General features: G+C 40.3%; 1 protein-coding gene across 14 annotated transcripts in view; it reads left to right on the top strand.

The window, feature by feature from the left end:
• Positions 1–24853, top strand: part of GRIP1 (glutamate receptor interacting protein 1) — a 583767-nt gene that overhangs the window by 544968 nt on the left and 13946 nt on the right. For 6 of the 14 annotated variants that reach the window (XM_030548793.1, XM_030548789.1, XM_030548790.1 and 3 more), the window contains 7 exons: positions 246–423; positions 2176–2315; positions 2487–2672; positions 9179–9335; positions 15467–15578; positions 15710–15754; positions 18154–18387. In XM_030548793.1, coding sequence (XP_030404653.1) covers positions 246–423; positions 2176–2315; positions 2487–2672; positions 9179–9335; positions 15467–15578; positions 15710–15754; positions 18154–18387 — 1052 coding nt within the window. Of the gene's footprint in view, positions 1–245; positions 424–2175; positions 2316–2486; positions 2673–9178; positions 9336–15466; positions 15579–15709; positions 15755–18153; positions 18388–24853 lie in introns of those variants that run through there. The other 8 variants (XM_030548791.1, XM_030548796.1, XM_030548797.1 and 5 more) reach the window with 4 other exon arrangements.

A 24853-nucleotide genomic window follows, 5' to 3' on the forward strand; every position in this document is an offset into this window, starting at 1 on the left:
AAAACATAAGGATCAAATCCTGGTTCCACTGAAGTGAATGGGAGATCCGCCATTTACTTCAATGGGACTGGCTTTTAGCCATAAAAGGAAAATAAATGAGTGATTCTCTTATTTTTGTTTTATGAAATAAGCCAATGGAATAATGAATAAAAATTGTATCTGAACTGTAATCCTTTGAGGATACTCTGTCTGATTTCCAGTCAATTGTCTGAATGTATTATTCTTTTCATTCCTTCTTTCATAAGAAACCAATTGCGTCCTCTTGGCATTTATTGCAGATGAACAGGAGAGTTCTGGAGCAATTATTTACACTGTAGAGCTCAAGCGTTATGGTGGTCCACTTGGGATCACAATTTCTGGTACTGAAGAGCCCTTTGATCCAATAATCATCTCAAGTCTTACTAAAGGCGGACTTGCTGAAAGGTAAATTGGAAACAATTATTAATATGACTTCCGTTTACGAAGTTCATTTCTTCCTTCATTCACATGGACACACTAATTTTTTCTTGCTTAGGAATGTGTTGATTTTCCCAACATCTATGAAAAAAGATAAACTAACCATTTCCAGTCTTTGTTGTTGTTTTATGTTTCCTGTGATTTTTTCCACGCTCAGCAGCATCATAGATATTTTATTAGGAGGTTATTGAACCTACAGCATGATTTTCTTAGAGTGTTAAGGATTGCTGACTTGTAAATCACCTAAGAAAGCTCCACCGGCCAAACTCCTCCATCCCATGGAGATTTTATGAACTCCTTTTGAAAAAATGTCAGTAGACTAGCTAAAAGACTCTGTGTGTGTGTGTGTGTGTGCGCGCGCGCGCACATGTGCACACAAGTCTAAAATGCACATATATGCACACACAGATGTACAGTATATATGTATATACACATGCATACAATACACATTCTGCATTTGTGTATGTGTTTTTACACAAACATGTAGTGGCACCCTTAAAAGTTTGGAAATTACATTAGATTACATTAATTAAGGATGTTAAACATTCCTTACAGTAAGTGCTATATAGGAAATAATGCAAATATTGAAGTTACCTTATCTATTTATTTCAGGGAAATTTTGCATGTGTTTAAGGGTAGTTACTATAGTAAGTGTGTGTGTATTATATCCAGAGCAATAACATTTATATATATATATAATACACACACACCTATATATCTATATAGATATAGATATGAGCAATAAATTCATTGAACAAGCCAATCTCCAGTACTTATTTTTAATGCAAGTTATAAATTTACTATTTTGTAAGAGCAATATTAATAGCTTATAGAGATATTTTTTGTTTGACACGGTTCAAACCCATAACCATCTTGTGGATGTTAAGAATCTGTATGAAATAAGTGGATGATTTTAGGCCAAGATTTTAAAAAGTGAGTAGTGATTTCAGTGCCCAACTTGAGATACCTGAACAGAACCTGAGTTTTAGAAAAGTCTGAACACCCACACTCTGAATATCAGGCCCCTTTAAGGTGTCCCTAGTTGGGCACCCAAAATCACTGGTCACTTTTCAAAATTTTGGCATTAGGTCCTGATGGGGAGGTGTCCACTATAATCATTGCAGCTGACGCCTTAGCTGGCCATCTTAAACAGAGAGGCCAAGAACTGATTGAACCAGAAAAGCAAATATATACATGGGGAATGAACCAGGTGCATTGACACACAAAATGTATCTTCTCATCATTTGAGGTGATTCCTACAGAACAGGCATATTGGTGCGATGGTGGGTGGTTGTTCATGTCCCACCTCACTTGCTGTATCTGTCCTGTGATTATGAGACTTCAGTTTCCAGTGCTGTCAGTGGTACTTCTGTAAACAGTAAATTTACTTTAAAGTTATTAAAGTATTTTAGGTTTTTTAACAAATGAGCATCACTCAGGCTCCTTATATGATCAGTTCACTCACATTTTGCCACAGCAAAGGAGACAGAATTCTTCATTGCTGTACATTATCTCTGCTGCTGGCACTGCAGCAGAGGTAATTTAATTTACACATCCTTAGTGGCAAATGTACTGATTAAAAGTAGTTCCGGTAATAATACTTTACATGTGAAATTAAAAGAAACAATTGAAAATACACTCACATGTCTCAAAATATGTGAAGAAATTGGCTTTGCTTTTTCTGTTGATCTTTTCAGTGTTTTATTTCTGATACTTTAGGACAGGTGCAATTCACATAGGAGACCGCATCCTAGCAATAAATAGCAGCAGTCTGAAAGGAAAACCTTTGAGTGAAGCCATACATTTGTTACAGATGGCAGGAGAGACTGTCACCTTGAAAATCAAGAAGCAGACAGATGGTGAGTTTGGCTAGAGTCACATTTATGCTCTTGAACCAGTGTATTTCTACACCTTAAACATTTGAACATGTATGTGCCAGGGAAATTTCTTGTCCATAATGACAGGGAGGGGAAGTATCTTTTTAGGTTGCAAAGAGGCAATAATCATGTTTGTTTTTAAACCCTATTTAGCTGCAAGCCCCAAGAAATTTTCCATCTCTGGTCACTTAAGTGAGCTGAGTGATGCTGAAGATGAAACCTCTTCTACACAGAAACCAGGCAAACTATCGGACATTTATTCTACTACAGTTCCAAGTGTGGATAGCGCAGTAGAATCATGGGATGGTTCTGGTATTGATACCAGCTTTGGAAGCCAAGGTACAAGCAACAGTGTCAACCGCCACTTAACACAGACGTGATTAGATGTATGAATCACGGTTCTCCACATTAAAGAAAATCCTACCCGCCAACTTTGAACTTTATACTTCACAGTGTGCATATGTCTCATTACGAACACACACCTTGTTATCTGGTGTTATTTCTTACACTCAGGAGGCCTTGAGTTCATTCTTTCGTAACATTGTGATGGGTTGTAAGGCATTTATCAATATATTAACAGGCTTGCATTAGCTTTACAAATGTCTGAATGGCCCAATCCATAGTTCATCCACACTAAAGGAGCTTATCCTTCAAGATTAGATTAATACAAGGCACAGAACGCATTGAGCATCTGAGGCCCATTCTCATTGGTTTTTAAGCTGACTACAATGAAGATTTATTGTAAACTGCTGAAGGGGAACACGAGAGATCATTCCGTGATTTGTTACTCTTTTGTTTCTTCTTCATTCCCATGACATTAAACTCAGACTTTTAGCCCTCAAAGTAATCACTGTGTTTAAAGAGATTATTTAATTAAGGAAATAACAGGCTTCTTATTACCTTCAAACTTCTATAACTAGCTTTGACTGTTTATTTAATAGTACTTTTTAAATAATTCATGTGAAGTATGTAAGATAAGATGTAAGTTTTTTGGGCTATAGAAAATGTAGGCGGGTTCTTAATTACTCTGAATTACAAAAGAACAAAGAGGCTTCCAAACATCTTCATGTGTTTTCTTTGACTGTCTTTTAAATCATTATTTCTGTACTACCACTGGTGTGCACAGTACATCTTTACACAGACGGATCATCTAACCCAGAGAGATTTTTCTTCCTCCCCCGATTTCATTAAATTGTTCAGTTGTGTCTTCATCTACATGTCTGTCAAGGCTTTCTAGAGCATGGGCAGTCAGATCGGTTGGTCTGCTGTGTTTTACCCCCCGACAGAGAATTGGGACAGACTTTGGCTCAATACATTGCCTTGATAGACTGAAATTCTTTGCTGATCACTCTAACTGCTTATATATAATTAATATATATCTGGCTCAATGAGCTCTTGTCATTTTCTCTCTGGCAATCTTCCTTTCGAGCCTGTCTAATAATATTAGAGCAAGAAGTAGCTGGTGTCACTACTGATTACTGTTTTTTTTTGTATTTAGTTTTTAAGTATTTTTTGGTCTTGTGCATATCCTGGCAGTAACTCTCTGTTGTACAAAAGGGTCTCTCAGCATTAGATCATAACCCCTCTTTTCTGTGTTTTGGAGTTAATTTATTATTATATTTACATTTTCTTTGGCCTGAAATAAGATTCTCATACTCGAGCCGAGATATTAAATTGACTTCACTGGAGTTACTGCAGAGATTAATTTGACCCATTTGTATCTTTCCCCTCCCTCTTTCTGCCTCCCCACCACCACCACCACTTTGATCTAATTAATAGAATAAATAATTGTATATTTTCTTTAGTTTTCTGATAATTTTAAGGGAATATAGTGCTATGAAAGTTGCTAGATTGGCAACTCTGTTTCCTTTTTGAGTTGATCTGGAGTGAATCCTCTTTTTGCTTACAGAACAGGTTCAGAGCAGGTAGTGACAGTGTAAACTTCCCTGTGCTGCCCCACCAATGTGCTCAGATTTAGTCCTGAAGGAAGATGAGAGCTTAGTTCAGACTCCATGAGCAAGAGGCCTTGTCCTGTCTGCTAAGATTGCCAAAAACGGTTCTGGAGATGGATTAAATGAAGGAATCGCAACAATTCTCTGATTGGACTGTCAGTACTAGGAGAATGCTTGTCACCTGTGACAGGAGGACTCTTGTTGCTACAGTGATTATCTCTTTGTCAAATAGGGTGACCAGATGTCCCGATTTACTAGGGGCAGTCCTGATTTTCGGATCTTTTCCTTATATAGGATCCTATTACCTCCCACCCCCATCCCGATTTTTCACATTTGCTCTCTGGTCATCCTATTGTCAAGAGGCTGATCGACAACTATATATGATTCACCTTCTTAACCTAATAACTGCAAACAAATCTCCTCCATCTGCCTTAAAAATACTGTCCCACTCTTGCATCAGTATAGCTCATGTCTCTTAAACAGCCTGAGTCGTTATCAAGTTGTGTCTTACTATGAATATTCTCTTATCTTGGTACTAAACCCCTCCCCTACTTCTATATTAAATTCCATTCTAGCCTGTCCTGTCACTTCTGAGTTTGGCTCCCTTTCCAAACCTTTCTTGGCATAAATATAAACTAAGCAAATTCAGGAGTCTTGGAAACCTTCTTGTAGCACTACCAGAAAATGTTTTCTCTTATTTGTTATACTGATTTAGTGCTGGCAGCAGTGTTTCTCCCCACAGATGGATTGACACTATATTTAGGACCACTGGCTGATGTGCCTACATGGGGTAGCTAGAGCATTCCCTACACAGTAATCCATAACACACAAACTCTCACAAGTAAAACCCTTGTCCAGAACAGCATCTGGGTGCATTAATGCCGGCCATTCAGCCGAAAGAGTAACGGAGTAACTCCATAGCTATGCTGTTTTGAGGGAGGTGATTCCAGACAGATTCAAGGATGTGAACTGCTCCTGTATATTGGTAACCGATAAACGGAGCTTCTCAACAAAAATATGTGTGGAAAAGTTCCTCATACAGCGGTTAAAAAGGAAAATTTAAAGGGTCAGTGCAGTGCACCAAACAGACACATGTGGTTTCATTCCTGGCTCCATAATACAGTAGATTCTGCTTATTAGCAACCGCTTGGTTGCCAGCAAAACATTGCCATTACCCAGCAGTTGCTAATAAGCAGAAGGCAGGTTTGGGAGGCAGCAGCCAGGGAAGGAAGTGCTTGGACATGTCATTCCTGACTGCAGCCCTGCAAACCTACCTGCAGGCAGCACAATAACAGGGAGGGGGACTGCAATTGTTTACAGTGAGTGGGGCCACTGGGGGTCCATAGGACTGAACTGGATCTTGTCCTCTGCTCTCTAGGGTTTGGGCCTTGCTTCCTACCCTGTATGCAGTCTCCCCCACCCCCAGTAGGTTGCAGACTGGAGAGTTCAGAGAGAGGTACCATGCAGCTCTGACATCTGGGTTGGAGCCTTACTCTCCACTACTGCCCTGTCCACAGCGCACAGCCCTTTACCTTCTGTGTGGTCTCTGTGCGCAGGCAAGTGTGCCAGCTACCACCCCAGAAGGAAGTGCTAGGACAGACTGAGCACTGGCTGCAGGTAGGTTTGTGGGGCTGCCCCCAGGGAAGACACATTCCAGCACTTCCTTCCCTGCCTGCAGCCTCACAAACCTGCCTGCAGGTGGGGCCTTTCTTTAAAAAAAAATATCAAATCGCTAATACGTGGCATGCCATTGCCAATATCCAAATCCCATTAACATGATATTAATGGGAGGGGTCTGGTTCCCAGTGCAGTGCTGACATTAATTGGAAGTTGCTTAATATCAAGGATTTTTATTAGAATCTACTGTACCAGATGTTCACCATCACCGTTCCTTAGATGCTGTAGGGATGTGTTGGGTCATTGCACAGGGTTCTTCATATTTGGAATGCAGCCCACATTAAATTAAATAAGAAAAGTTTCACTGAAATAATGTTAAGACATTCCAGTACATATAGGACTGAATTCTCTAGACTGCACAAGCAGCACATGATGAACCTCAAGAGTCTGGAGATGACCAGTGGAGAAATGCCCTTGTGCAAGGAAAATTTTCCACTGGTGTAAATGTGGCAGAGGCTGCTTTGCCACCTTCTGCAAAGGCAGTCTTCCCAGCCCTTATCAAGAGGGGAGGCCAGGAGCGTGTCAAGGGCTGTCTGAGGATGCATGCAGGTAGCACAAAGAAGGGAAGGGACCTGGTGAAACGGAGCTGTCCCATTTCTGATCCTCCACTGGTTTAAAGTTCTTTGGGGACCTTATTTTAGGGGCATATGTGAGGCCTACCTTTGTGTAGCCCTAACTTGCACTCAGAGCGCAGTTTGTTCCCTGTGCCACCAGTCTCCACTGTGTCCCCACCGAGCTCAGATGCAATGGAGAATTGGTGCCAGAGAGTTTACTGTAACATCATGCACTGTTCAGAGATCCCTGCCAATCCTGAGCATATTACACTAGATTTAAGAAGGTTGGTCTAATGATTAAATCACACACTTGGCACTTAGGTTATGTCTACACTGCAGTTAGACACCTGGAGCTGGCCCGACCCATCTGGCTCGGGCTAAGAGGCTGTTTAATTGCAATGTAGATGTTCGGCCTCGGAGACCCTGTGAATTGGGATGGTCCCAGAGCTCAAGCTGCAGCCCAAGCCCAAAGCGTCTACACCACAATTAAACAGCCCCTTAACCTGAGCCCCGTGAGCCCGAGTCAGTTGGCACAGATCAGTCATGAGTGTCTAATTGCAGTGTAGACGTACCCTCAGAAAGCCTGGGTTCCATTCTTAACTCTACAATACATTTCTTAGGTGATCTTTGGTAAATCACTTGACCACCAAGACACTTCACCTTTTTATGTGTTGATTTCCCATATATGTTTAATGGGGGTTGTAATATTGATCTACCTCTTAACTGTATTTTGAGGTTAAATTCATTGTTTGTAAAGTACTTTGAGCTTCTGAGCTGGAAGGTGCTTTATTAATGCAAAGCAGTAATAGTCGTAAAATGCAACTGCAGCTATAAATCTGAATGGCTCTGGTTTTGTTGTTTTAAATTGAATCCTTAGTGATCTAATTTAAAAATTTAACTGAACCTGCTTAGATATTTATTTTGACTAGATTTTCTATCCAATTGAGCTGTGAGGTTAAACTCATGTTCAGAGGCATGACAGGTTGTACTATAAGCAGCAAGATTTTTATGCTGTTCTATTTCAGTCCAGGGAAACAAGCAGGTTGGTTTGATAGTGTTCCAGAATGCACTGTACTGCTGCCATTTAATTTCCTTTATGGAGAGCTGAATGTTCACCATGCAGCTGTAATTTAGTTTGACAGTAAACTGCACATGCATCACACACATGGCTTCTTACAGACACACCGCTCATAACTTCTGTTTCTATCAGACCAAAATAATGAAATATTGTAACTGTAAATAAATAGTTCCTGAACCTAAAATAGTTCTAACCTGCAGTATCACAAGAATGCTCAGCCCAGCCATCAACAGAGACAATAGCTGTCAATATGGCCCAGCTGGTAGCATTCTAGCCTTTTAGGCCAGAACATTTTTGGGTAGAGGTGCCATTCTTAGAATAAGATCTTTAACTGGGGCAGGTCAGTTCTGCTTATTGCTGTTGACTTCCTACCTGGAAGTTAATGGTCCCTTGGTAGAAAACTGTACAAAAAGTAGGGTTGATCCTGAGGTTCAGATCCAATCTTTTTTTTCCCCAGTCAGTGTCAAGTTATAGTTAGAATGATCAGACATTTTTATAGGGTCTTTCCTCCCAGAAGATTCCAAAGCACTTTTCAGTCTTCAAGTAGGTCACAGACTGTATACAGGGAACACTTCCTCCACCAATGAAATGGAACAATAGTTTAATGAGGCACAACAGTACAATCACCTAAGGATAGGAAGTAATGAATACCTTATTCCAAATGCAGGGGAATTTTAAGTGGTGGAAACTGGGGGAGAATTTAGGTAGGCAGAATGTAATTAACCTGAGATAGAATTTGGCCAGGACAGTGAGGTTAGCCCCTCTACTTGTATCAAAACTACCATGAGATCACGTTGTATAAGGACTGTAACCCCCATGGTGGCACAGTGCCCTGTAATGCTATGCTGGAACATTGGTCCAGTACTGAGTGAGAAGAGTGTCAACCACTGAATCCCTAATACTGCTTCATATAGCACGTAGGTGTTCTTTTGGGGGGCTCCCATCCAAGTACCAAGTCCATCCAATCCAGTTTACATTTTGAGATATGACAGGATCACCGCACAAGGTGATATGGCTGCTGGCCAAGTCTCTGTGTGAACTGGAGCTGAATGCGTAAGGGCTGCCACTCTGACTATCACTAGGATCTGATTAATTTAAAGTGCTTTTAAGGATACCTTAACATATGAAACATGTAAAACCGAAAAACAATATAATCTTCTTAGGTTGCTTCAGGCAGCGCTGCTGTTGACTTTTCACTTTTTTACATTTAAACTCCATTGCCTCTTTTTTTCCTGTTTTTCTTGAAAATTGAAGAAAATGTGATACTTACCAAAAATACTAGATGAACAGCCCTGGAGTGGGAGGGCAGGGGGCAGAGACACAATCTAGGGCAATTGGCTTCATTTGTATTGCAGGTATTTAACATCTGGTTTCAGCTGGTTTTAAGGGACCTCTCTTTTTGCTCACAATTAATTGTGAGTACAACTTAGACATCTATGTATCTAATTGTACCCACAAAAAATTACCGGCAGTTGTGTGCCCACAAATTATGGGTACACGATTTTGAACATCTGCCTATTAAATATATGCATTTTCAGTTATTTGAACATCTATAGAGTCCAAAGTATATGATTAATTTTTTAGGTCCCACCTATCAGGCTTCAGGATACAACTTCAGTGCATATGAATGGAGGAGTCCTAAGCAAAGAGACAATTTGTCCCCTCCCAGTAGACCACAAAACCACCCATTTCATGACACAGGACTGAGTGATGATGAATGGGACAGACCAACAGCAAGTGGGTAAGTTACATGCTAAGTTGTAATGTGAGATTTACAACTGAAGCAAAACTGCAGTGATTTTTCTTTAAAAAAATGAGCACTGATCTTCTTGAATGAAAATACCTTTAATAACCCAGCTTTTTAGTGTCTCCTTTCTAAGATGCCACTTCATGCTGTATGAGATTTATAAGGATAGATCAGTGACATTCATAAAAGGCTTCGAAGCTGAAAGCAAGGTTTGTAAGTAACGTGAGTTTCTGTGCATAAAAGACATAGCATTAGGTGTTAATGTCAAAGAAAAAAAAACCCTTGAGGTGCTTTTCCCCTGGTAGGCTTCAGATGGTTGAAAAGAAGCCACCCTCCCCTTCCAGAAGTCAACCAAAAAAGCCAAAAAACAGGAAAAGAAACAAGAAGTTCTATCAGCTCCTTCATTTCTGGGGTTCAATCTAAGGACTCAGTAATGCCCATCCTTAAATGACATACAGAACGCTGTCTCAGGGACATTGCAGGAAGTTGTCCAGAGAACACTCTCTGTACTTTAGGCACATAGGTTCATTAAAGAAGCATTCCCTTATCTCTCCTCAAAGGATTTTTTCTCCTAGGACTTGAGAAGGACACAAGAAAAGCTAAAGTCTTCTCAATTCAGGAAAAGTTTAACAAGATCCAGACACTGATCTCCATGGTGTCACAGAACAGAGCATTATCCATCCATCTTTACCTGCAACACCAAGGTTTTCTAGTCTCATACACAGAGATTACTTCATAGGTCAGACATATGAAAGTTCCAGGCACTCTGGAACCATTCCACGCAGGAGATATAACAGAAGGGAACATACTATCCAAAGAGGTTCAGTCCCTCAGCTGGAGAAGGCATAGTACCCCGTAACAGTAGGATTCTCCCTTTATAATCTAGACTCCAAGTCCTGACCACAAATGTCAACCCTTCAGCTTAGGTAGCACACCTGGGTAAAACAGTACACAGGAAATGTGGTCAAAGGTCAGAAAGGTGAAACAGTCAACTCACTAGAGATGAGAGCAAGAACGTTGGTTCTTTGGGGCTTCCAGGATTGTCTGAAGAGTGAGCATGGCTTGGTTCAATACAACACATAAAACAGCAAGGACACACAAGAAGCTCAAGTCTAAACAGTGGTATGATGCAGATTCTTTCCTGGTAGTCTCCACCAGGAAAGTCTCCACAATGAGCATAAAAGCAAACTAGCTAAACCATTAGATAAACCATTTTTGGAATGGCCCCTGAACCCAGTAGTAATCCAGCTAATATTCAGTGAGCTAGGCCAGCTTCAGGTGGACCTACACACATCCAGCTGAAATGTGAAGCCTTCTTTCACAAGGAAAGAGAACCAAGAATCACTGGGAGCAGATGAATCAGCAACTCCAGGCTTTCCTCCATCTTCAACCACAAGGAAGGGTGGATACAAAAGGAGGAAAGAACAGAAATGCTCATCACTCCAAAGGCTGTAGCCCTCAGTCTTAGTGGAACTGTTGCAGGGGTCTTAGCTGCTTCTACCTAGGTGACAGGGTCTTCCAGAGCACATTTCTCATCCCAATGCAGACTACCTGAGGCTGACATCCTGAACAAGGCCTAAACAGGAAAGGAAACTCATCCAAAGTAATAGAGATTCTCATAGCCTCATGCAGGCCTTTTACCTTCCTGAACTTAGCAAGAATTTGGACAAAGTTCTCCTATTGGTTCAAGAGAGATAGAACAAGCCCAGGAAAACAGGCATGCCAGCTCTTCTAGATTTCTTACTGCAGGGCCTAGATTTGGGGCAAGGCCCTCCAACCATCACATCTCATGACCCATTCATTCAAACTGATGGCATCTAATCCTTTCCATATCTGCTCTTGGAAGATCTGAGCTATACTGTATCTTCCATGAGGACAAAGTAGTGCTCAATATTCTGGAACCATTCATAACCAAGATTAATTCCTCCTTTCATAACTTTCAGGAGATCATTATTCCTTGGTTTTACCCAGCTGAAAAAAGCCAGATGTGAGGAGAGCAGTTAATCCATAACTTAAATAGAGCTGATCAACCCAATAAAACTTCATTCTTATTGATTTCCTTCCACCTCAAACACCTTGTGATGAACGTATCCAAGTCTTCCATTGCTAGGTGGATCGAGGTTGCCTCTTGATACTTAACCAGAAGGATGCAACAAGTGTACTCTAGTAGATGTGGAGATTTAGGCCCAGATCCTTGAAGATATTTAGCATCTCAGTCCTATTGATTTCCTCAGTTTCATTGACTGATTGAGAATCTGGGCCTTAATAGCCTACATACCGAGACTCAAATGACTGAAGGTGTTGAATTGGCTTCCAATAGGACTTGGAATTGTTAATAGTTAGATTTCATCTGTTCTAACTGAAGCTGTTCCAGATGTGAAAGGTGGCATTAAACTATGGAAATACCTTTCTTCACCCTTCTATTAGCCAGGTAGTAAAACATCCAGTCCTGTTGGTGAAGGGATTTTAATTCTTCACGGACAGTTAATTCTATATTAGTGCTCTGAAAAAATGAAAAAGCAAGACATAGACTCTACTGTGATGTGTGAGCAAACAGAAGACCAGACTTCTTGGACACTGACTACTGAGAATACTAGTGTAAAAAAATTAGTAAAGGAATCCATCCATCCTTGCTATATGCTCCCAGTTGTTTTTAAATTAATAGCTTTGTTTTACCAAAAGAAGCACAGTTAGCCTCCGTTCAAACCCATCCTTTGTTTCTCGGACCAGATATAATCATGGGTTTGATAAATCTACTGTTTGGGGACCAGTTAAATACCAGGCTGAAAAATTTCATCAGATATCAACAAGGAATCTGGGTAATAAAAAATATCATATAATTTGTTGAAAATAAACAACATATTTTCCAGCTGTCCTTTAAAAGCAAAATCAATAGAACTATACTTCATAGAAAAGCTATTTACTATTTACCAATGGGAAAATCCTCTGAGACATGCAGCACAAATAAAAATAAAGATTATCTGAAGACAGTATCTAGAAGATGGACTATACACTACTGATGGGATTCCTAAATGGAGCGCCAGATTCTTCTGAGGGACTTGCCCATCCTTCCAGCCAATCAGAGGAAAGGATAGGGCTCCAGCCCCACTCTGCCACTGCCTCCAGCTAAGTTCTTTGTCTCTCCCCTGAGTAACACTGAAAAGTAATTTTTTCTGCCTGCTTTGTGTTGTGTAGTGCAGCTGCAGAGAGGAGAGAGAATATGTGGCAACTGAAAGAAGTGGGAACATTAGGGGCAAGAGAAAGCACTCAGAGTAAACTACAGCGGAAGGACCAAGGAGGTAGCTAAGGGAGCATGATGAGAGAGAGGGTGAGAACTAGGGGAAAGAGATGGTGGAAGCGGAAGGGAAAAGAGCAAACCCCAGACTGAACAATAGTGAGTGAAACCAGAAAAAAGGAAAGCAATTGTTGAAATAAAAAGCAGAATGAGGAAAAGCAAAGACAAAAAATGACAGTAGAGAGAGAAATGGGGAGAAAAACAGGCAAAATGTAGCAAATGCTCCAGGCTGGGAATGGCATTGAGACCCAGCAGTAGGGGAGCTCAAACACTGATCTATGCAATGGGGGCTAGGGTGATCAGATGTCCCAATTTTATAGGGACAGTCCCAATATATGGGGCTTTTTCTTATATAGGCTCCTATTACCCTCCACCCCCGTCCCAATTTTTCACACTTGCTATCTGATCATCCTAATGGGGGAGCAAGTCAAAAAAGGTCAGGAATCACTGCACTAGTAAAATACTGGATTAGATATAGTTTACATATATTGTATTAGTAAGATACTATATTGGATATATTTGGCTTTTTGAAATCAGTGCTAGTAATTAAACACAACTGCTCAGAATGGTAGAAAAACCCAATTTTTAAGCTCAAAGACTCATCTGAAACAGCATTTAAAAAGGCCTTTCGGTGTTACCTGGGAGTAACTGCATCTGTATCTGAGCAGATATCCTCACCAGTGCTGAGCAATATCTTAGAATAGACACTGGTGCTCTATGGAAAGACATTGTGAAAGGAGACACATTTGCTTGAATTAGCCAACCACAGTCTGCCTAACTGATGATGGTTGTAAGAAAGCATCCTTGAAGCAGAGATGCCACATATGTGAAGCATTTCAAGCTATAATGTTTGTGGCATTAAACACCATTATGTTAACAGAATACTAAACACTAGTTTGGCAATATGCTATTTATCGAGGAAGCACAGAAATACCACCATAATGGTGCTTCCTGTGTATGTGTGCACATGCTCACTTCTTCTGAGCTTCTTGTCCATCCAGCCTACTGCTAGCCCTTTACTGTGCTGGTGTCACTCTGTATTGTGTTTTTGCAGTAAATTGGTTGTTTTTATCAAAACTCTCTTAGTGACCCACTCTCCTACGTGTAACTGTTAGCAAAATCTTGCAGGAGAAAGTTGGTAACAAGACTTCAGCACTTTTATGAAATAAAGCATAAATCCTTAACATTAAGAATGGTCCTAGGAATAGATTTCACTGGGGCTTAAGCACATGCTGAAGCACTTTGCTGGATCAAGCCCTAAGTCTGTGAAATAGCATTGAAGTCCTGAAAGAGAATCTATACCCTGCAGGCTGTGGTTTGCATTCAGCAATTGCGGCAGTTGCTCTGATGGAGGCAGGGATGGGGTTAAATTGATTATGAGAAATGTAGCATAGAATGAAGGAGACAGCTGAAAGTGTCAGGATTCCTTCTTGGACTAGATTAGTTTGTGAGACGTTATTTGCAGACAGGAGGGCCCTCTTTGTGTGGGTGGAAAAGCCTAATTACAAATATTTCATTGCACTGTTCAGCTATGAACTATAATGATGCCTGATTCACTAACTTTCATTAAGATGTCCCAGTTATTACAGAAGGAAATTTACATTAGATTGTTCTTAGAATCTACTTCTCATTCCCCTTATAAGACACTGCTCAAAATCCACCTCTTCTGCAACCAGTCAGCTGCTAGTAATTGCCTGTGTATGGGAGACTGGCTATCACCTACTTTTTGTATCCTACCTACTGTCACATTCTTACTGTAATGCTTCCCCTTTTTAATCTAAACAGCTGGTCAGCATTCAGAGCCATGGGGATGTTTCAGCTGGAAGTAGAAATGGATGGAGTCTGGTATTCTTGCTGGTGCAGTCGTCTTGTCTATTTTCAGTTGTCTTGTCTATTTTCAACAAAGTCCTGTTTCTCTGAACATAGAAGGAACCAAGAATAAAAGGAGCAGTTTCTTAACTGGCAGCCCCAAGCCTCTTTACCCAACACCAGACCCAAAAGCTCTCTGTAGCTTTTTCCAGGGTCACATTGTGCTGACAGGCTCCTACGTGGCTTCCTTGCATTTTGCCTCTGCTGCTCTCTCTCTTTTGTGTGTTTCCCCCTTCTCTTGTAGGGTGTGTCTACACTGCACACCAAGTCTGAGCTCTGACTTCTATTTGAGTCCAAGCTCCCCTTCTGTCCACACAGAAGTCAGTCTGCTCAGGTCAGCAAGCACTTAAGACCCCAGGTCCTGGGACTCTGCTAAGGGGGTGGGTCAGAACTGTGACTCATGTCTAAGCTCTGGCATTTTGCAATGTTGATGTAACTCAAGCCACAGACTCGAGTCTGAAGGTCTGGGTAGCGCAGTAGGGATACATTAGCACAGCTGTGAGATCTGGGTCTACCAATTGTAAGTCCAAGTTTACAATGCAATGTGGACGCTCAAGCATGGGCTTGAAAACACCAAGTCTCACAGATCAGGTCCACAAAGCAGAGTAGATGTCTGTCCCCTGTCTGTCCCCCACCCCTCCCCAAAAAAAACAACCACAAAAAATGCTCAGCAAAAGCCTTCCACCGCTCAGTCCAAACTCCTGGGCAGATTCACAACCCCCTTTTGTCTTAAGTAAGAGGGTTTCTGTTTAACTTTTCCTGACAGTTATGTTCATTGAAAGGTGCATTAACATCCAATCTCAGAGGTTTGTGATCCAAGCAGTCACTGGTATCTCTCAGCATAACACTGATACTCTGTTGTAGCTGCTGTGTGTGACAAGACACATGTCTGACTAATGCACTGCAAAGTGAAGCCTGTGTAGTGTTTGTTCATTTGACTGAACTTCTCTTTGTGAACCAGCTTTTCAGGTGCCCACGACAACAGTGAAACTGACCAGGAGGAAAACTTCTGGTCTCAGGCACTGGAGGATTTAGAGACCTGTGGCCAGTCAGGAATTCTGAGGGAACTCGAGGTAGTACAGTCTTTTTAATAGAGATATAACATTTTTCTTTGTCTTACATTCATTTTCTGTTCTCTTCTTCTTTTTTCTTTGTTTGCATTAATCACACCAATTCATTTAAAAGCTTTAACCCCTTTCCACAGGACAAGGCTGACAGGCGTCTGTATTTGAGAAACATGACTCTCTTGGTACCTACCCTTTATGTTTATATTTTTGCTTGTGCAGCTTCCTCCCCTGCCCCAAATAAAGCTATTTTCTGTTATATTATGTGTTGAAAGTAGATAAACATGATCACCCAAAAGCTTCCTGTCTTGTCGCTTCTGCTGTGTGCTTTGCTAACATGTGCGGCATTTTGTGCAGAATTTTTAAGTGGCCAGAATTTTCCAGCAGCGGTGCATCCTACTCCTTAGAGTCGCTTCGTGAAGTTTTTCTTGGCATGTTATAATTTGCCTCTGGTCTGTAACTTACTTTGATTAAGATGAACATAAAAGAAAAACATCATCTAAAATGTTTTTAACAGGAATCTGTCACCTTGTGAACAAAAACAGCACAAGAAGTGTTCACAGTAAAGAGAAGTTGTTGTATACAACAAATTTTCACATTGCATCCTGAAGTTAATAGCAGATCTGAAGTCCATTATACCTTTGGTTTTGGGGGAGGTAGGAGGAAACAATAACTGTGTATTTTCAGTACATTTTCTGTAAGTTCTTTAATCAGAACTATTAAGAATATACTGACAGTTTTAAAGCTGTCAAATGGAAAACCCTAAAAATATGTTCTTTTATGTTCTTTTCAATTTCCTGAGCTCCAAAACTGGCAAAATCTCATTTTCATTTTTATGTCATATGAAGTCTATTAGCAACCACAAGGAATGTGAATGGCATAACTGGGTGACACTTTTGTAGTTCTAAATGATTGTACATGCTCAGATTTATGGCTTCCGTATTGCATGTACGGTTACTTTAATGTGATTCTGAAATACTTGTAATTGCAAGACAGAGAAATTAAGAGAAAAGTTAATGTCAGTTTAATTTAATTCTGTGGTTATCTATGGCATGGTACCACAGGGTTCTCTTGTGATTTTCATTATTCAGAGCACAGTAAAAAGGGTATGGAAATAGATAACCGGAATGGATATTTCAACAAATTGACATTCTTACAGTTTTTACCATCAATTTATGGGTTTAAAAATTAAAATCAAAACTGTAGTTGAGTGCTTTACTGCTATCACTATATGTAATTGTATGGCCAGCACAACTCTAAACAGACATCTGTCCACATAAAATTATAGAAGTAGTATTCCCAATGGATGACAAGATGTCTTTTTGCATCAGAAGGCTAAGATGGGCTGTGTCTGTTTTTAAAGTATCAGCCCTACTTCCTTCATTAGGACTCCCTTCTCGCTGCTCATTTCCAGGTCTTCAGCCAAACAGCAAGGTGAAATACACTTTATCAAGTCCTCTTGCAGCTGCTGTTTCACAAGGGAACACCATAAGTCACACTTAATATGTTGGGAAGCTGTTACAACCATAGTACTGTCACATCATTAAGGCAGTGCTGGTGCTGATGGGAACATGGGCAGCACAGAATCCATCACCAGAACCAGTGGTTCTAATCAAAAACGTATCTGATTTTCTTCTCCAGTCCCCATATTTGGGAAGGGCTGTCTGCGTCCTCTGTCCCCTTGAGTTGTGACCTTTCTGCTGCTTCTTCCCTTCCTCATCAAAATCCCTGCCCTGGCAGTGGTTACAACCTTTATCCCCCAGTGCTTGCAGAGAGTAAAACTGAATGTTTAAGGGCATCTGATTAGATTTTTACATTCCACAACACAGAGGAAACAGTTCCTCCTCTATATTGATATTTGTCTGTACCCTGGGGATGAAGTCGGAGTTTTGCCTTTGACTTCAGTGGATCCAGGTTTTCACCCTTTGCATCCACAGCAATATTGCAACGAGAAGGTTCCTGTTCCTGAGAAAATGAAATTGATGCAAGAGACAGAGCTTTGTATCTCTTCACATATGCCGGTGGTATTTCAGAAAGTTACTGCTTCAGCATCATTATTATATTTGGGTTCCTCCCAAGCAGCTACTCTAAATGATCTGCTGTTCTGTGGCAGTGTCTAGTCACCATCAAAGGCAGTGCTGGTTCCAGGGTTGCCTTCACACTTTGCTAGCGCAATATTTTTCCTTGAAATCGGCATATTACACTATAGTAAATGCCTTCTTTTGTTCAAGTTCTAGGGAAAGCTAATGTTCCAGAATTTGGCTGTCATTTCATTTTTAAAATATCTTCAGTATAAGTAACGTATTGTATTGTTCAGGGCATTTGGCTTCATAAAAATAGCAGTTTTAATGCTTTCTTTGGCATTTTGGTTTCAAATGTCATCTGACAACCTTTTGCTCACGGTTGGGCTTTTTTTTAGTGATTTACAACCAGTTTGTATGTCTATCTTCCTGCCTTTTGCTGTGCACCGAAGTGATTTTGTTTTGACAAGAGATTAGAGAATTGTGCTTAGTGTTATGAAGTAACCCTTTTTTTAATCCAACTTATTAAAAAAAAATTTTTTAACTGTTTGTTAATGCTGTAGGCAACAATTATGTCAGGAAGTACAATGAGCTTGAATCATGAAAATCCACAGCCTCGCAGCCAACTGGGAAGACAAGCCAGTTTCCAGGAAAGAAGCAATGTGAGGCCACATTACAGCCAGACTGCCCGCAGTAACACGCTGCCATCAGACGTGGGGAGAAAGTCTGTGGTTTTGAGAAAAATTAAACAAGAAATGAAAGAAATCATGTCACCAACGCCTGTTGAATTACACAAGGTCTGTAATTTTTATTTTAGCAATAATCCTTGCTTTGGATTAATGCATGCAGCACAGGGAATCTAATTATGTGTGATATATTAAGTACTTTTCATAATGGTCCCATAGACAGGATTTTGGGGCTGTGTAAATTATTTCTTGCAAACACACTAATGATATGTTTTTATGGAGGAACAAATTGAGTAAGATGCATTGTCATTTGCTGTTTGCTTTTAAACCATATCCTCAGTGGATATTGCTCTTTTCCAAGGAGAATCTGCTAATAATTTGATTTGACAACAGCGATAATTCATCTCTGCATAATGTATTTATTAAGACGACAAAGTTTAATTTGCAGAAAATAGTTTTCTAAAGAAATATATCCACAATGGCTCGTGGCTCCCATAGTTGCTTTGCAACATATTACATTGCTTTAGTTGCTTCCTTCTTCAAATTAACATAGGCTACCATGTACTTGATAGACCAACTTGAAATCCATAGGACAGAGGTTAAACATTCATAGTTGCCACTCAACACATTGGGATCCCTTTTCTGTGAAAGGGCTAAATTAATCTTCAGTCTAGGAAATAATGTCAGAAGTGTTAGTCTGATCCACAAAAACAACAAGGAGTCCAGTGGCACCTTAAAGGCTAACAGATTTATTTGGGCATAAGCTTTTGTGGGTAAAAACCCACTTCTTCAAATTCATGGAGTGAAAGTTGCATACAGGCATAAATATACTGGCACCTGAAGAGAAGGGAGTTACCTCACAAGTGGAGAACTAGTGTTGACAGGGCCAGTTCAGTCAGGGTGGGTGTGGTCTACTCCCAGTAATTGAGGAGGAGGTGTCAATATCAATAGAAGGAAAATTGCTTTTGTAATGAGCCAGCCACTCCCAGACCCCATTCAAGCCAAAATGAATGGTATTAAGTTCGCAAAAGTCTAGGAAATGTGGTTTATATAAAACAGGTTTGATTTTCATTTCCTGGGGACAGGCATTCATAGACATGCCCTGTGGCAGAAAGGTGACTGCGTAGCTGAAGGCAGTCTTCGGTAAAGCTGTGCAAAATATTCATAATACAATTCAAGTCTGCTCTATTGAACCTTAAGTATGATGCATCTATGAACTGCAACCAAGTGTTTCCAGAAGTTTGTGAAACTTTGATGGGAATCTAGTGACGCTCCTGCATTCCCCCTCAGGAGCCATTTAAGGTAAGAAGGGAGGGGTCTCTCTTGATGGAAGGAGCCAGTTTATGGAGGAATTCCTCATGAGAAGTTAGAAGCCATCAGCCTCAAACCTCAGAGAGAATTTGCACATCGTGATTTGTGTCTAATCTCTGCACACAATCCTGCAGGTTTCTATTCCTGTACTGAACCTTCATGTCCCTCACAGCCCTAGCATGTACCCAGGGGCGGCTCCAGGCCCCAGCACACCAAGCGCGTGCTTGGGGCAGCAGCAGGGGGTGCTCTGCCGGTGCTGCGAGGGTGGCAGGCAGGCTGCCTTCGGCGGCTTGCCTGCGGAGGGTCCGCTGGTCCCGTGGCTTCGCCGGACCTCCCACAGGCGTTCCTGCGGAGGGTCCGCTGTTCCTGCGGCTTCGGACGTCCGCCGCGGGACCAGCAGACCGTCCACAGGCAAGCCGCGGAAGGCAGCCTGCCTGCTGTGCTTGGGGCGGCAAAATTCCTAGAGCCGCCCCTGCATGTACCAAATTAAATGTTCCCAGATAGCTGCTGCAAGTGGATCTGTTATTTGGAAGAGGACTTAATTGCCACTGTAATCAATCAGTGGGATCAGTTAGCTTAGTACATGCTCATTCCAGAAATCATTTGATTCTCAGTTTGATGTGAAATGATTGGTGGACTTGTAAAAAGCACAGTCTTCAAGAATTTTCATCTGTCCAGTTAATGTAGACAGAGAATACAGGTATCTTGAAGGGATCCTTAAAGTATTTTCCTGTCAAGCAAAAAGGCTGTTTTCTTCTGTAGAGAATAAAAACCTGCCTTTCCTCCTTTTCAACAACAAATTTGTTTTATCTTGCTGCTGAGTCAGATTTCTGCTACTGGGTGTTTAATTCCATTTGCTACCTCTAAGTCCCTGTCCTTCATCCTTCTCTCTCTTCAGCTGCTACTTTTTTCTATTTTTTTTTATTGATATAATTCTGTTACATTTTCTGAAAGGAGATAGAATAACTGAATGTTTTTCCACTCTGCACAGAAATAAAGTTTTTAAGTTTCCTAGTACTATTTATCAGTTCTGTCAAGATTTCCTCACCCCACCCCCTCTCAAAATTTACAAGTCAATCCCCCTACTAAAATGTTTATCTTATATTTTTGTAAAAACTTCAAAGGACCGGATCCTGCAATCTAGTCCACCCAAGTCAACGGGGGCCCAGTGAAAGCATTAGTCTTCACATCACATGCTATCTTTTTTTTATTTTGTCACACTTGTCTTTGTAAATCATTAATTTTCTCAGTTCTCTTAATCTGGTTCCATTTATTTCATCTGATGTAGCAATGAACCTGCTCTTTTCTCTTTCTGCCATGATTGTACTCATTAGTTCAATGATCCTAGGTACTGATCACTTTTTTTATTTATAACATTGAGAGAAAAATATACTAGAAACAGTCTCAGCTTTTAAAAGGGGGCGGGGGACACAGCAAAGGATTGGAATGTAGCACAATAACCAAAAGTGTTGGATTCCAGCACAAAATAGCATCTGACATAAAGATGTTTGATATGAATACTCTGTAGAAACAGGTGTTTTTGTAGGCAAAACTTGCTGTGTTTCAGACGTTTGTGGCACTAGTAGGCAGTTTAAAAAAAGCGGGAGGCCATTTATATTTTTAATGGTAAAATCCTTTGGCTCAAGAACCTACTGTAAAGTGCCATGAGGTAACAAAAGGAAAAAGGCAGCCAAGTGGTTATTTTAAAATTTGAGATATTTTATCTCAAAGTTCTGGATTGCAACAGAAGATGCAAATTCCTCAGGGAGAGTTTTTCTCTTTCGGGCTTGAAAAACACGGTAGTAAGACACATACAGAATATCGTGTGCTAGGTAGCAAAATTAAATTCACTATTCCTGCCCATATATATTAATCAAACCATGATGAGGGTAAATAGAATTATTATAGGAATGATTCTCCACACAGAACCAGTGGCTTTCACTGATGATATTTATTGGCTTTGCTATGCAGCAGTGCAATAAAACAAAACATTACTAGCGGGAAAATCCCACCTTTGTTATAGTCACAACAGTGTTGCTTTTGTTTTGATGGGAGTTTAAGTATTGCTCTACTTTTTTTCCCCCGTCACTTACGAATAAAGGAGAGGGAGGGAGAGTACAAGTCAGCCCTGAACTAAGCTGTACTTAAAGTGTTCAATGGAAGAATGTCGAAAGAGAAAATAGAACAACAATCTTTGCCTTGTGTTTTTACATAAGGCTGTAGTTGGTGTTTTTCAAGTCAAATTAAATCAGGTTCATAGTCTCCCTGATGGTTCATTTCCTTCAACAAAAAGGAATTGAAGCTGGTTCAGGAGTTAGCATGCCAAGTAAGCTAGGAACAGAGCAGGAGATCTATGAATGGAGAAATGTCTATAATTAGATTGAAGACATAAGAATTAGGATCTGGAGGAATGAGCCATATTGAGCTTTTCTACCCCGATGCTTCCTAGGCAATAATTAAAGATGGCACTGAGTGTTCCCTAACTGGCAATATTTTCATATCCCCCCCTTTGCCCGTAATATGTATATGTGTTTGTTTTCTCTTTAGCTTTCACCAACTCTAGTTTTGGGTTGATGTTGTTACTGGGAGGGAGTAAAAAGGTGGTTCTTGTATTTGGATCTGAACAAGCTGTGGCAGAGAAAAGCCTTCTAAGTATTCTACAGCGAGGATCTTACCACTGAAAATGCTTTACCCACTGCAGGCAAGAGTCTGAGTCTGGGCTAGCTGCGTACACTTGGGGAACCATATCTGTTTTGGAAAATTGTGATTGAATAGGGAGTCTTTGAGGGAGCTTAGACACAGCCCATTAAGTCTTTCATCCATCAAGGTGCCTAGCATGTGCTTAACTTAAGCACAAGAATATTTGCATTGAGTTTAATGGGACTACTCACATTCTAAGTACCTTGTGGAGTCAGAGACATAAAGGGCCATGTGCATCTACCTTGTTGAATCAGGGCTCACATCTTAACTTCAATCCAAAACAGGATTAGCAGACAGAGGTCTCATGCATTGGGTTTGCCATTTTGTAATGATAATGATGCTAATAGAACTGGACTCTTAGGGTATGTCTACAGTACCCGCCGGATCGTCAGGCAGCGATCGATCCAGCGGAGATCGATTTATCGCGTCTAGTCTAGATGTGATAAATCGACCCCCAAGCCCTCTTCCGTCAACTCCTGTATTACAGTGGTGCGAGAGGCACAGGCAGAGTCGACGGGGGAGCGGCAGCAGTCGACTCACCGCAGTGATGACACTACGGTACGTCAATCTAACTACATCAACTTCAACTACATTATTGACATAGCTGAAGTTGCATAACTTAGATTGATCCCCCGCCCCCCATGTAGACCAGAGCTTAGTCAATTCACTTTCACTTGTAAAATAATAGGAACGTAGTACTGTTCTGATGAAAAAGCCCACTGCTATAACACACATGCAAAAAAACTCTAATCCAGTTATGATGCAGATGGAGGACGACCATGAAATGAAGTGGCTAAAACTATTTAGACTGGAAGCCCGAATGGATATGACTAGAGATACAGCTTTGAGTAGGGTATCTATAGCTAACCAAATAGGTTGCCCTTCCCATCAGGGGCACCTATCAGTAAGTTAATATAAAACTGAATGACTGACTTGCATAACACTGCAGACTTGTAGTAAGCTGACAGGCATTTGTTTTAATTATACTGCTTAGCCATGCATATGTGGTTTTGTCACTGTTAAGTTAGGAAAAAGAAAACACCAGGTTAAGAAGAATTATTATTAAACATATATATTGGGATAGTGCCTACGGGCCAGCCAAATCAGGGCCTCACCCTACAAGGTTCTGAATAAGGTCACAAGAACAACCTCTATCCTCTGCTTGTGAGTGTGTAAAAATGATCAAGGTCGTGAAATAAATCTTAATGTAAACCTCATTACCCATTATACACAACTACATTGTATTATCATTTTCATGCAATGAGGTTCTCTTAAGCAACTGATTAAAATTAAATGAGAAAACCACATCAGAATCTAAACTCTGTCATTCCAGCTCTTTTAAAAAAAAGTGTAGATGGTAATAAACAATTCTTAATTAAGCTGGATAATGTATTGCTACATGAGCACCCAAGTATAATTAATCCCTTGACTGAGTAGATAAGTATGTGGATTCATTTTGCTATAAACCGCAGGGGACTCTTTTTAAAAAAAGTTTCACACAACTCCTTTGACAGCAAAAGAATTTAACAATTATCAGGTAATTTTCCACTTTCTCATTTTCAGTAGTCATCTGCCTAAAATTATAAGCAAGTTGAGAAATTTGAATGGCTGACTCAATCTGTTCTAGATGCAAAAAATTAAAATCCAGACATTTTCCCAGAGCTCAGGGGGAAAAAATAGGAACAGATACTTCTTTAAAGACTCATGACTTCATAAGTTTCTACTTAAAATTTGTGAATATTTAATTTCCTATATAATGTTTCCGTCTCAGATTTTATGTTTTCTTGATCTACTGATGCAATTTTAAAAGTCTAACGAATCGTCCACTGAGGCCAACACTTCCAAACAGTTATGATCAAAATTACTTCCTTAAACAATACAAAATAGCTTAGGTGATATATTCATTATCTACAATAGCACACCTTTCAGATAAGCCAGTTTAGTGACAAGTAAGCAAGCTACAACTGAGCTACCTGAGTGATAAAGTTTTGCCCACAATGAATCTTAAAAAGATTTCGGACAGCAGATCTTTTCTAGGAATTTTTCAGATATTCCCAATTATATCTCAGGGTGAAAAAATCCTTTAACTCAAATAACAAAAGAAAGCTACCTGCAGAAAATTGCCTTCCAACAACGTAATGGCCACCAAGTCAATAGTAGTAATATTGCCACTTTGTTCTTTAGAGAAACTCATTCTCTTTCCTCTATTTTTTAAATGTCTATTAAAATAAGAGTTAAGAATATAAAGATATTGACACAACAGGAAACAGCCTTCAGTGCAAAAAAGCAAATCCCTTATATTCTGTAGATCCTGAGGTCACTAGAGAAGTTAGATGGAGTCAGCAAGAGCCTGCAGTGTGAAAGGATACGTCATAGCAGCAGAATCCCTGCCAAAGTCTCAAAGCGTGTAGTACATGAAAATGAATCCTTATAGCCAGCTCAAGTTTGTGTGTGGCGTAAAAGAACCTGCACAGGAAGAAAATGTCCGGTACTAAAGGGTTCTTTAACCTAGTGGAAAATGAGGAATTTCTTACTTGATAATTTTCTTTCTGCAGCCCAGCATCTC

This window comes from Gopherus evgoodei, chromosome 1 (assembly GCF_007399415.2).
Source record: "Gopherus evgoodei ecotype Sinaloan lineage chromosome 1, rGopEvg1_v1.p, whole genome shotgun sequence".
Classification (NCBI taxonomy): Eukaryota; Metazoa; Chordata; order Testudines; family Testudinidae; genus Gopherus; species Gopherus evgoodei.